Source organism: Vigna unguiculata, chromosome 2 (assembly GCF_037176805.1).
Source record: "Vigna unguiculata cultivar grain cowpea cultivar isolate G323 ecotype 2 chromosome 2, ASM3717680v1, whole genome shotgun sequence".
NCBI lineage: Eukaryota > Viridiplantae > Streptophyta > Magnoliopsida > Fabales > Fabaceae > Vigna > Vigna unguiculata.
In genome coordinates this window covers 25,588,228-25,600,851 of record NC_140793.1, presented here as the reverse complement: position 1 = coordinate 25,600,851, position 12,624 = coordinate 25,588,228, and the positions used below count along the sequence as shown (strand labels likewise).

General features: G+C 30.4%; 1 protein-coding gene across 1 annotated transcript; it reads right to left on the bottom strand.

Moving 5' to 3' along the window:
- Positions 1–5,276: 5,276 nt before the first annotated feature.
- On the bottom strand, positions 5,277–11,953 carry LOC114173848 (pyruvate dehydrogenase complex E1 alpha subunit). Its single transcript, XM_028058497.2, has 8 exons — positions 11,076–11,953; positions 10,452–10,531; positions 9,297–9,374; positions 6,708–6,803; positions 6,543–6,614; positions 5,978–6,031; positions 5,798–5,863; positions 5,277–5,638 (listed from the first exon to the last, which is right to left on the bottom strand). Exons 1-8 carry the CDS (start codon positions 11,761–11,763, stop codon positions 5,594–5,596), a joined length of 1,179 nt encoding a protein of 392 aa, XP_027914298.1. The 5' UTR covers positions 11,764–11,953; the 3' UTR covers positions 5,277–5,593.
- Between the last annotated feature and the right edge of the window lie 671 nt (positions 11,954–12,624).

The following is a 12,624-nucleotide window of genomic DNA, read 5'->3' as shown; positions in this document are numbered from 1 at the left end:
CTATGGTATAACAATGGAGTTTCATACTTTAAAGGTGATGAAGGTTAGAAAAAGAGAGAAAAACCAAAGGAGAAAAACAACACAAGTAGTTGTGTACTTCACTTTATTCCAAAGTGTTGGTAACAAGTAACAATTTTAATTTAAATAATTACTGAATTTATTATTAAATTATATTCATTAAATAAATGGGGGAATGTCATCATGGTCAATATTTTAATCAAGTAACTCTTTTTTTTTTTATTGTCACTTCAGCTTACTGAGTCAGAATAATCACATTTATAGTGTTACCACTACTGTTATTCTAACAACTCTTAAAATATATCAAAGTATAATTTTATATACGGTAATAAAGTTTTGAGTTTAATATATAACTTTACACAAAATCTGTTATACTTTTTTTTTGGTTAGATAATTATATAAAAAGTTGGTGTTCAACAATGTACGTTTAAAAAAAAATCAACTTTTTAAGTTATAAAGGCAGTTTTCTTATAATTATATATATATATATATATATATATATATATATATATATTAATTATAGATGTATTAATCGTTAGTTATTTTTAACTTTTTGTTTATCTTGAAGTCTATTAAGAAGGTGATTATTTGTCTTTATTTTATTTGTTGTTCCGTTAATAATATAAATCACATGCATTGATAACTGAATTATCTCTTAGATTTAGTATGAGTAATCTCGTTAAAATAAATAAATACTTGAATTATTATAATATAAGTGATAGTGAATTAAAATTAAAATCATAACATAAATTGAGTTAAAATTAACTAGCTAGATTGTTATCTTCGTCATATAAAAGATTAAACTCTCAAAATTAAGTAAGTGAATTATTAAAATGAAATGACAAACTATTCAAGTGATTTTTGGTAAGTCACAAATGAATAAGTTTTTTAATATTTATAATTAAATAACCACAAAGTACTTTATTGTGTAACTATTATCCTTTTCTTATATACCAACTCTATACACCCTTTAATTATTTTTGAGAATTAATAAAAATAATGAATTAAATTAAAAACCTTAAATTTGGCTAAAATTTCATCTTTTAAATTATTCTTAAAAATTATTAGAATTTCATTCCATTTCTTTTACTATTTTCAATTCTTACCAAAATTTTTAAAAATTTATTCCAATATACCAACTGTGTTATATCACTTATCACATAGTAGTTAATATATCGGTGTCAGTTTAAATATACTTTCTTTACTTCTTTACTTCACTTCTATAAAATAACTTTTCCATGCTAAGAACTTCAGACTAAAAAAATAATATCACAAACATAATAATTGACTCTTATATCTCAATAAATTTAAAATCATAATAGAATTTACTATATATCACGATATTTATGATTTATCGAAGAGAAACAAATTTCTAAAATTTGTGAAGATATTTGAATAAAAGTAATACACACAAAAATTGAGAAGATTCTTATAGAAATAAAAATGAACAAATTTTTCAAAATTTTGTTAAACAAATGAACTTTCAAAATACAACACAAATTTGTGATGCATCATTGACTTTACTTTCTACTCTTTCACATGTTAAAATTAAGTCACGATTATGATAAGGACATTTTTTAAATCTCAATTAAATATTATTTTCTAATGAATTTTTAATAGTTTTTTTTTCTTTTTTATAAAATTGTTTTGTCACTTGACCTCTTTTTTAACAATAATGCATTTTTTTGTTGATGTAAAAATAAATTGACAAAATAAAGTTGTATATTTACTTATCATAGTAGATAAGTTTCATTTCATTTGATTCAATTTTTTTTATCTATTTTAATTTACTATTTCAATCACTTTTAAATATTATATCACATTATTAAACGAGATCAAAATAAATAATTGAAAATTTTTACTTGTTTATAAAAGGATTATCCCAAACTCTCTTGTATCTAACAACTACCTTTTATCTTCTTCAACTAAGTAAATGAACTTTTTTTTATACCTTATGACACACTATCTTATAGATATTAAATTATTTCCTAAATAAAAGCTTCTCTTTCACATTCTTTCTCTAATCAGTGATTTTCAACAACTCATCTCTCATTATAATGGGTGTTTAGTTTTAAAATCTATTAGGCTAATGGCTTAATTAATGCATAAATTTCTTATAACAGTTGTATTGCATGTGATTATGTCATTATACTGTGTTTGTGTTTGTGTTTGCTTCAGGTTGATTACTGTTCATAATAAAAGAAGGGTAGGAATTAATTGTGGTTTACATTGTTGACGTACCATTCAACATTTTATTTTATTTTTCATTTGAAATTCTTTTATTATACTTTAATTTTTCAAAAACTAATATATGAAAAAAGTGTACACAGCTAATTATTTAAATACATTGAAGTTTGAAAATTAATTATTTTAAATATTATTTTCTGTGTTATAAAATACTAGCTTCACAGTTAATCGTCTTTTAACTTTAACTCTTACTCACTTTTATTAAAACTAAACTAAAGGTATTCTTATAATTCATAATACTACTTAATTGATTTTATTTTCTTTTTCTATCACATTAATCAAATTAACTACAAATTTTTTACTTACTATCTTTTATTTCACTTTGGTTTTCCTCAAAGCAAACTATCTCATTTTTCAAACTTTTATTCAACTTTCACCCTCAGTTCAAAAAAAAAAAAAAACAATATTATAAAAAACAATATTTTACGTACACATTTAATTTAGATGGTTCTACTTGGAAGAGGAGGACCACTTAACTTACTACCAAACTAAATTGTTCATCTTTTAAGTGTTGTGTAAGTCTTTTAAAAATAAAAATAAATATTTTTAGTAAAATACTTGTAAAATTATTTATTACATCTTTTTAATTTATAACACAGCAAATACATGCGTGTAAATTAATTAAAGATAAGATGAAGGGTAAGGATATAAACAATAAACGTGATAAATCTTGAAATTAAATAAAAATAAAAATCTTTGAAAACAGTGACATTTAGAAAGCAATAGAATAAGCAGTATACTCTGTTATTACAATTTATGTAATTGAAATATGTGTTCAACTTTTTATCATATAAATTTAGAGTCGTAAAAATGAGTTATAACCTTCGAATCAACCCGGATCATCACGAGTTTTAGTTGGATTGGATTGAAAAAAAACTATAAATTTTAATATGGGTTAAAAATGAACCCAACCCATTAAAAATCCGACTCATTCAGGTTGAACCCGTGATGAGTCGGGTTGACTCACCAACACGCTAATAAATTTTAAATATTAAATTAATATTATATATATATATATATATATATATATATTATATTATATTATATATGTATATATTATAATATATATATATATATTATATATGTATAGATTATATATTATATATTATATATGTATAGATTATATATTATATATATTATATATATATATATATATATATTATATTATATTATATTATAGATGTATATTATATATATATATATATATATATATATATATATATATATATATATATATATAATATATATAATGATTCTTTGTCACTAACCGTAGAAGAGATTGATAATGAAGGTACAAATTTTGGTAGAGAAAGTAAGAGACATAGGGAAACTACTTATAAGATTTGAGATCATTTCACAAAAATTGGTATAAAAGAAGGTAAAGAAAAGGAAAAATGAGTTTGCTTTTAGTCCTGGTTCTCGTGCTAACTAAATATCGTTCTTCTTTCTTTCAGAGAATGTTGAGGCACTCATTTTAACAAAAAATTGGTTGCATGGTTTTGAACTAAAAGGTAACATTATTGTTAGTACTGTAAAATTAATTTAATTATTTAATACTTAATCTTTTAATATTATTAATTAACATTATTTTTTTCTTGTTTTATTATAGATGGGGATAAAGAAGATGTTTCAAGAAATGAAAATGTTGTGGACTTATCCATTCAAGACTCTAATACTATAGTTTGATAAGTGATAAGAATGATTTGATGTTAGATAGTAATTTATATTTTTGTGATTTTGGTTTGTATTTTTGAGTTTAACATAATTTGGAATTTTAGTTGGATTGTATTGAAGTTTATTTATATTTTAATCGGAATTATAATTTAGTTTTCTTTAAATTGAAGAAAAAACTTGTGTGTTTTTTTGTTAATTAGATGAGCCAGTGAGCCAACCCGTTTAACCCACCAACCCGTGGTGAGTCATCGGCTTCTAATTTTGTTGGCTCGCTAATAAGTGAGCCGGATTGGGTTGACCCACTAAGTGACCAACCCATCGCAGACCGAGTCGAGTTGAGTCGGGTAACCCGTTTTTACAGCTCTATACTTATCCTATAAATAGCAACAACATTCATAAATGATATTAGTATATATTTTAAATCAGAAAATGTATAAGGAAAAGTAATTTGCTACTTAAGGGACGATAGACCTAATCACACTCAACAAACTCAAATTTTTTAATATAACAGTAATCCAATTTGTCAACCAAAAACATTCCTAAATGATTTTCAATTAATTAAGTGAATGTTTGATTTCACTTTAAAAAAAATTCAAAATCAATTCATGCTAATAAATTATTTAAAGTCATCCAAAATTAATTTTTAAAATCAATTAAAGATGAAAAATTCACATCAAAGAGAAAATCACAATTATAACTTTTTTCTTAAAAAAGAAATGTTTACCATAATTGATTATTTCAAAATCATCTTTAATAATAATGAGAATAATCTCTTCTAGTTCTATTTCTCTCAATCTCATTTATCATTAGCATATTTATTGTTTTAAATTTTACTGACTACACACGAGAATAGCCAAAAGTAAATATTATAAAAATATTTAATATAAATTTAAACTATTGAAGAACTTAACACGTATTTTCGTTCTCTCATCGAATGATAATACAAATTGACACACCATTAATGCATGGCACTTTTTTTTATCATCAGTCGTCTAATGAATAATTCACAACACAATCTACAAAGTCTATTCCCACACAACAATTGCACGATATTATTTTATGAATAAGATGAAATGAGAATGAAGTATAAGACACAGAGTAGACTACTCAAAACATACAAGTAAATAAGTGAACAAAATATTGTGAAAATAACACAACTTGTCTGAAATTTGGGGTGTCATGTTTAAAATTATGTCTAGCATACAATTATTTATTAAAAAAATAACACAACTTATCTGTCTAGTGTATGCGACAGAATAGTAAAATGTTGCATTTTGCATGTTGGTGTTGAATAGAACTGAAATTAAGTTAAGTGTTTGGGTTAGAGTGATATAGAATTGATTTTGAAGTTTGGAATATGATTGAGATGTGTCTAAATTATTCTGAACTACATATTTGCAAATAGTGCACAGTGTATTCCTGAAATCCTCAGAACACCCCAGTTGCATCAAAATCACAATGATGCTTTGGCTGTTAGTTTCCTCCAAAAAAATTACACGGCAAAAAAATAATAATTCCGCCCAGTTGCTATACGAGGGTAAAAAACTCAACAAATAGGGGGAGACAGGACCTGCTGTAGAACCTTTTATTCTTCATTATTTCCATGAGTCTGCTACCAGATGCTGGTAAGATATTCAGAGGACAAACTTCTTAATCAAGGTAAAGTAGCTTTCAATACTTTCCTATCAACACCAAATGCCTGCAATACATAACACCACCAATCATATGTATGAATTAATTGTTTCAACGTGAGTGCAGTTGCATCTTTTAAATGTAATCTTAAAAACCAAGGATGATGTATAAACACTAAATCAAACTGTTCAATTATATGTGTCCATAGTTTGGATAAAATCCATACCTCAACTCCTAAACCTTTAACGTAGACATGGCTAAATAATTCAGATGGGTCTGGCATGGGACTCTCCTGGAAATAGAAATGAACACAAAACCCAGATTGTAAACGATATTACAGGGTGTGGAAAGATAATACAGAAACGAATTTTCAGCTGAGAGAAAATAGAAAAGTTAAGCTTTTCACCTTTGCTTTAGCAATGGCTTCGTCAACTTCTTTTCTGACTTCTTTTTCAATGTCCTACAAGAAGGAAAGGAAATTAATACATTTGACTAGCATTGCATCAAAATTCAACTTTTACATAACACATATAAACCCATACGGAGAAAAATGGTTAAATATAACAAAATTTGAAGTTAACCATGAAATACTATTTGAGAACCATAAAATCGACAAATTCATCCTGGCACACAAGCAGAAATACTTATAGGTACAGTTAAACTCAATAGAATATTAGCTACCACCACAAAGGACTACCAGCCCATAGGACACCCCACTTGGACTCTAACTTCATGCCTGTATAAGCTGATTACTAAAATCTTTTAGATAAATTCAATGCCCTTCATCATTATAAAGAATGAAGTTTCTGTTATGGAGTGTCTTCAGGAAAACAACCAGAGTGAGTTTAGCCAAAGATATATATATATATATATATATATAAAAAAGCATTGTATGTTGTGCATAACTAATTCTGGAAATATCAAGTTTCCCAATTCGAGGGATTAAGAATGAACCCCAATATCGTTATCACCTTTAGGTCCTTTTCAGCAGCAATGTCATGAGACAATAACAGCTTTCTTACTCTCTCAATTGGATCACGCTCCTACAATCATAGCAGACAAGAAAAATAATTAAAATAAATCTCTTAAAACAATTAACAACTAGGTATTGTAAGCTGGGGACTTGTGTAACAAACCTGTCTCACACCAGATATTTCATCACGTGTGCGGTAAGTGCTGCCAGGATCAGACATAGAGTGACCATGGTATCTATAAGTATCCATTTCAAGAATCTGGACAGATTCATACGAAAGAGCAATCAATAAAAGAAAAAAGTATGAATTTTTATAATTTAAGCAAAACAACACAAGTGACAGGTATATTAAAACATTATACACCAATTCTTTTAAATCATGCAATTTATAAGATGCTGTACTATATGTTTAGAAAAAAGGACCCATTACTATTGGACTAAGTCACACAGCCTTTAAAAGGATGATGACAAACTCTTCTTGCATACAGTAGCTGAAGAGCAATATACGCGAAAAACCAAACCATACTATTAAGAATGTAAACAATCAAATAATAAATTACATTTTTTATTTACAAATAATAAATAATATGCCCAACCTATTGAAAACAAAGGATGATAAACTGTTTTTTAAAATTCAAAAAGTGAATGAATACATTCTTCACATCAATGACCAGTACCAGAAACATTAAATTACTTTTCAGCAAAATAATTTCTTCCCAGGGTTCAAACAGCAATTAATTAGTTAAGAAACAGAACCAGAATTTATAGCGCCTCAATGGCTTCTTAATCACATGAAAATTTGTCAAAGGATACAAGCTTCCGAGTATCATGCTATTTCATCAGAATTGTTGGAGTTTGGAAAAATAAATTCCAAGTAAATAAAAAATCAACTCCATAAACTTGAAAAATAAATAAAATGATCCAGATACACAGACCATGGATAAAATTCAACCAAACAGCTTTCTTTGATGTCAGGTCCTACAAATCACGCAAGTGATCTTAATTATGTACACTTTATTACCAAAATTATTTTGACTAGTTGGCATAAATTTATCTTCAGGAAGAATAGAATTGAAAGGCAAGACTTGAGGATGAAAGAAGAATCAAGATTATGATAATTATCAATGGTGGCCACTAGAAGCCATCAGTATTGGTTACAAGTAGAGATGTCAAAATGGGTTCCAACTTGTGAGCCAATCCAGCTCACCACGGATTCGAGCTGAATTGGGTTGAGAAAATTTCAGTTTTTTCAAAAGTGGATTGAACTGAACCTGACACACTTAACTCACGGGTTAAATGGGTTCGAGTCGGGTTGAAGACCCACTTAACCCACCAACACTTTTTTACAATTTTTTAAATTTTTTTTGTGATAATTATTTACTACTTCTAATTATGTAGGTTCACAATTTTATATTTTTAAATACTAGAATGATGGTCAATAATATTTGAATAGTTTGAATGTTTAATTAATTTGTTTGTCAAGTTATATACGTTGATACTTTAATCTTTAACTACTATCTTTATAATAATATTTAGAGAATTAGGTGAACAATTTGATTCCACTATTATAAAAAAAATTAAGTCAATTCACGCTCATTGTAATGCAATAAATATATAAAATAAATTGCGAAAAAAAAAATATTCATAAATGGGCCAACCCATTAACCCATCAACCCGTGGTGGGTCAAACTGGATTGCAAAATTTTTGGCTTACCAAAAAGTGAGCCGAGTTGAGCTAGCCTTTTTTTAGCTCAACCCATGGTGAGCCAACCTGTGTGAGTCTAGTTTGCTCACTTTAACACCCCTAGTTACAAGGTATATTAGGAATGGTTACCACATATTATTATTAGTCAAGACACATTTGCATGAGTATTAGTTTAGACAATGTATTAAGGGTATGAACTTGATTGTTCAAACTATTGAAATCTCTACACATCCCACACACGTTGGGGGTGGGGGGTGGGGGGGAGGAGGATTCCTCGAGTCACTGCAAGTTTTTCAACCACCTCCATCCTTTCAACTTAATCACGTTAGTCTTTCTATCTTTTTCTCATTTCTTTCTCTTTTACTCTATTCTTTACTTTCTCTTTTCTGTCACACTTCATCTCTTTTCGTGGTTTCAAATAGTTTTTTTTTGCTCATTTAAATCAAATTTTGGCCTTCAATTTTTACAGTTTTGATCTGAGTTACTCATTCAAAGAAAAATACAGGGTGGAAATTATTTATTTCCCTGACTTGATATTTGAATCAAATTTCAACAAAAATGGCAAAATTTTCATGTAAACACTACCAAAACTATATCAATTAGCAACCCCTAACAATACCAGATTCAATGAACTGCGCTCACCTTATCTTCAACTCCTTGTCCATTGGAAAGTAACACTAGGCAAGAATGCAAAAACGACCTAATCTTAAGAGAAATACTAGTTCCAAACAATGTTGTCTCATATATGCATTAATTCATAGATCTATACTTTCAACAGAATTATATAGGTAATAGCATTTTTATGGTTGATTTAGCCAGCTTTAAGTAATTCTTTTCATTATTAGAAAATTAATTTACAAGTGTATGATCCTGTCACTAAAGCAAGGCTAAGAGAATCTGATAAGCAACAAAAAAGAGTTGATCCCTCCTAACCTACAGTGTAATGTCAAACTTCAGTAGATAAATGGCTAATTCAAAACATCCAATAGCGAATAACTAATTTTAAGAGAAATTCAAGTATACATAACAGTGAAAAAATTAACTCACAATGGGCCCATTCTTCAAAGCATGTTCTTTTGCAAATTTGCAAGCTTGCTTAACAGCAAGAACGTCCATGCCATCTACCTGTGCATAGAAAAATTATTTGTTAAAAAAATAAAAAAAGATTGTGTGGAAAGGCCACAAAGTATACTTAATCACCCTATTTACAGATATGCAGACAGGACTGCTAAATACAACTGCATACCAACATCCATAAAATACAGACTTCAAACAATGATAGCAATGTCCAACAAATAAGATATCATACAGCAAATATAGTCCTAAATATTTAGACATCAAAAACATGAAAAAGGGGAACAGAGCCCAAAGGCTGGGCTAAAGGAGAGTCAACAAAATTATCAACATCCAATGCAAGGACAAGAAACATGCCCATTACCAAAACCAAAAACCTCATTCGGACCCTTAGAAGAGAACTGACAAGACCTAAAGATCCTTTACTTAAAAACAAAAACAACATAAAAGAAGCAATGGCCTTGAAATAAACAAAAAGAGAGGGAGAAAAGTTAATAATATAACTATACAGTCATCATCTATCTGCATTTTCAAAGAACTCATATCCAGGGAAATTAAATCAATCAATAGGCTATAATGATGTATTGTACAATCTATAAACAGCATCGCCATACAACATGATAATTTGACAACACCTCCAAACATAGTTTTTTTCCACGACAGCACATGCAATAGATCTTCACATTGCAATGCTTTACAAAACAAAATTGATTATTTCTGTCAAAATAAAATATAAGTAGTGCGTGTTTGGTTGGATTGTTTTAGGACAAACAATTACTTATTCCTAAAGAAAATCTCAGAAAACCAGCAAAAATAAGCAACCATCTCTCCAAAATAACCTGAACCAAATGTTCACTAACCAGAGCACTGAATGCAATCGTGCATCAATCGAAGAGTCCAGACAAAATAATACACACCCATCCCTTCAAATCAATACATTACAAAATTCATTAGGTACACAGGCATTACTTTCCTCGACTTACAAGAACAACACAGACTCTCAACTACTGCGTTAATTACACGCAGGCCCCACCTCATTAAAAACATGGATCCAACCCTTTTAACCGAGAAGCACATTAAATTTGCCCTTTAATTTCATATCAACCAAACACACAAAACGAAACCCACCTTCAAGCCGGGCACATAATCCCCACGCTTGTAATAAGCAGGACTCTTTGCAGCCCTCCACTCCGCAGTCCCCATCCCATCTGTGTTCACCAAAACCAAACTAACGAGTCACAAATACAATTCAAAAGAAAACAACACAGTTTAACAATTCATCTAAATCCCTATACTTGCTCACATTTTAAGCTTTACTCCCTAGACCACTTTCTTCTAGCTGCTTATCACCGTCAGAAAATCAGTGTACTACTTTTATACTATCAGAAAATTTTCTCCCGTGCCAACACCACGGACCAAAACTTACCTCTTAGGCCAATGTAGATGCTAAAATTTACAATTTTGTTGTCCAAGAAATAAAATATAAAACGGAGACAACTATAAAACTGTAAGAAAAAAAAAACAACTCTAAAGATCACAACTTCTAAGGCATATCCCAATTAAAAGAACCCAAAAGTAGAGCAAATTAAAATGATGTTTTTTTTTTTCTATAAGCTAAAATTAACTTATACACGAATTAAAAATAAATATAAAAATTTAGAGAAACTATAGGAGTCAATTTCTCCAACGGAGCAACTAATCTCAATTTGCCCTCCCTTCTAATAAAATGCAGCAACTAAGTAAGTGACTCACAGTGATTATTCTCGCAGACCAAGATTGCAGGAAGATCCCAAAGCGCCGCAATGTTAAGCGCCTCAAAAAGCTGTCCCTGATTGGCAGCCCCATCTCCATACAAGGCAAAAGTCACAGTCTCATCCTTACTATACTTCTGCGCAAACGCCAAACCACACCCTAACGGAACCTGCGCCCCCACGATCCCGTGTCCGCCGTAGAACCCCCCCTCCTTCCTATAAAAGTGCATCGACCCCCCTTTCCCTTTCGAGCACCCGTCCTTGCGCCCCATCAGCTCCGAGAACACCTCGAGCAGCGTGCCGCCGCGGCCAAGGAAGGTGCAGTGGTCGCGGTAGGCGGTGATGATGCAGTCCTTTCTGGTGATGCCGGCCTCCATGCCGACGGCGACGGCCTCCTGGCCGTCGTACAGGTGGCAGAAGCCGCGGATGAGTTTGGCCTTGTAGAGAGAGTCCGCAGCGATCTCCATGCGGCGCATGAGGGCCATGTCACGGAAAAAGGAAAGCAGCTCGGAGGACGAGGTGGTGACGGCGCGTGACGGCGCCTCGCAGTTGTGCGCCGTGAAGGGGACGGAGGTCTCGATTGTGAGGGGGGCGTCGGAGGAGATCGGGCGCGATGAGACGGCGGCGGTTAAGGGCTTGGCGAGAATGGATCCGAGGCCATGGCGGCGGGAAAAAGTTGAGAGAGCCATTGGATCTGTTGCGATTAAAAATTTTGTGATTTTTTGTTTCTGGTTTTTGAATTATTGAGGAAGGAGGAATTGGAGTTGAAAGGGTTTGGTGCAGTTGTTGAGTTGAGAGCTTTAGAACAAAATATTGACTCCAGGAAGAGAGAGAAAATCTGAAGCACTCTGCACACAAATCACGCTGTCGTTTCGGGTGTTACTATTTTATTGGCTGCTATGCTCTCGTGTTAAAGCATTTCTAGTTCTTATTTAATATTTACTATTTAATATATATATCACACTTATAGCAAGTAATATGTATTTGCCCTTTTTACATAATTGTTTTTTCTTAGTGATTATTTTTATTACCATCCAAACTTTTTCCGCTTTCATTTAAAATTATTCTTTATGTTTTTTTTTAGAATTCCTTGTAATATTTTAAGAGACAATGTTTTTGTAGTTTCAATATAATTGGAGAGAAAAGTTGTTGGAAAATTTTAAGCGCACTAATAGTAATATTGTAGAACTTGCCGAAATGATGATAAAGCATGAGATGCTATGCTATTAGCTGTCTTAAACTAAAATTATACATATGCAATCTCTTAGGGGTCCAAGGACGGGGTTTACCAGAAAAATATAATATCTGCTAGGAAGATTGTTAGGAAGATTTTTGATATATAGATATGTACTTGTTTGAGGCGATTTTCACTATCGGTTTTGATATTATTTGTTAAATATAAGGACGGGATTCAGTGAGTCGGGTTTAACCATCGGCTTTAATGCTATTTTTATAAAATTTTCAATCACAAGTATTCCTTGGTTTATTTAACCATCGGCTCTGATTTCACTTGTTAGGTTTACATTGAGGGAATTTACTAGGAAGAACAA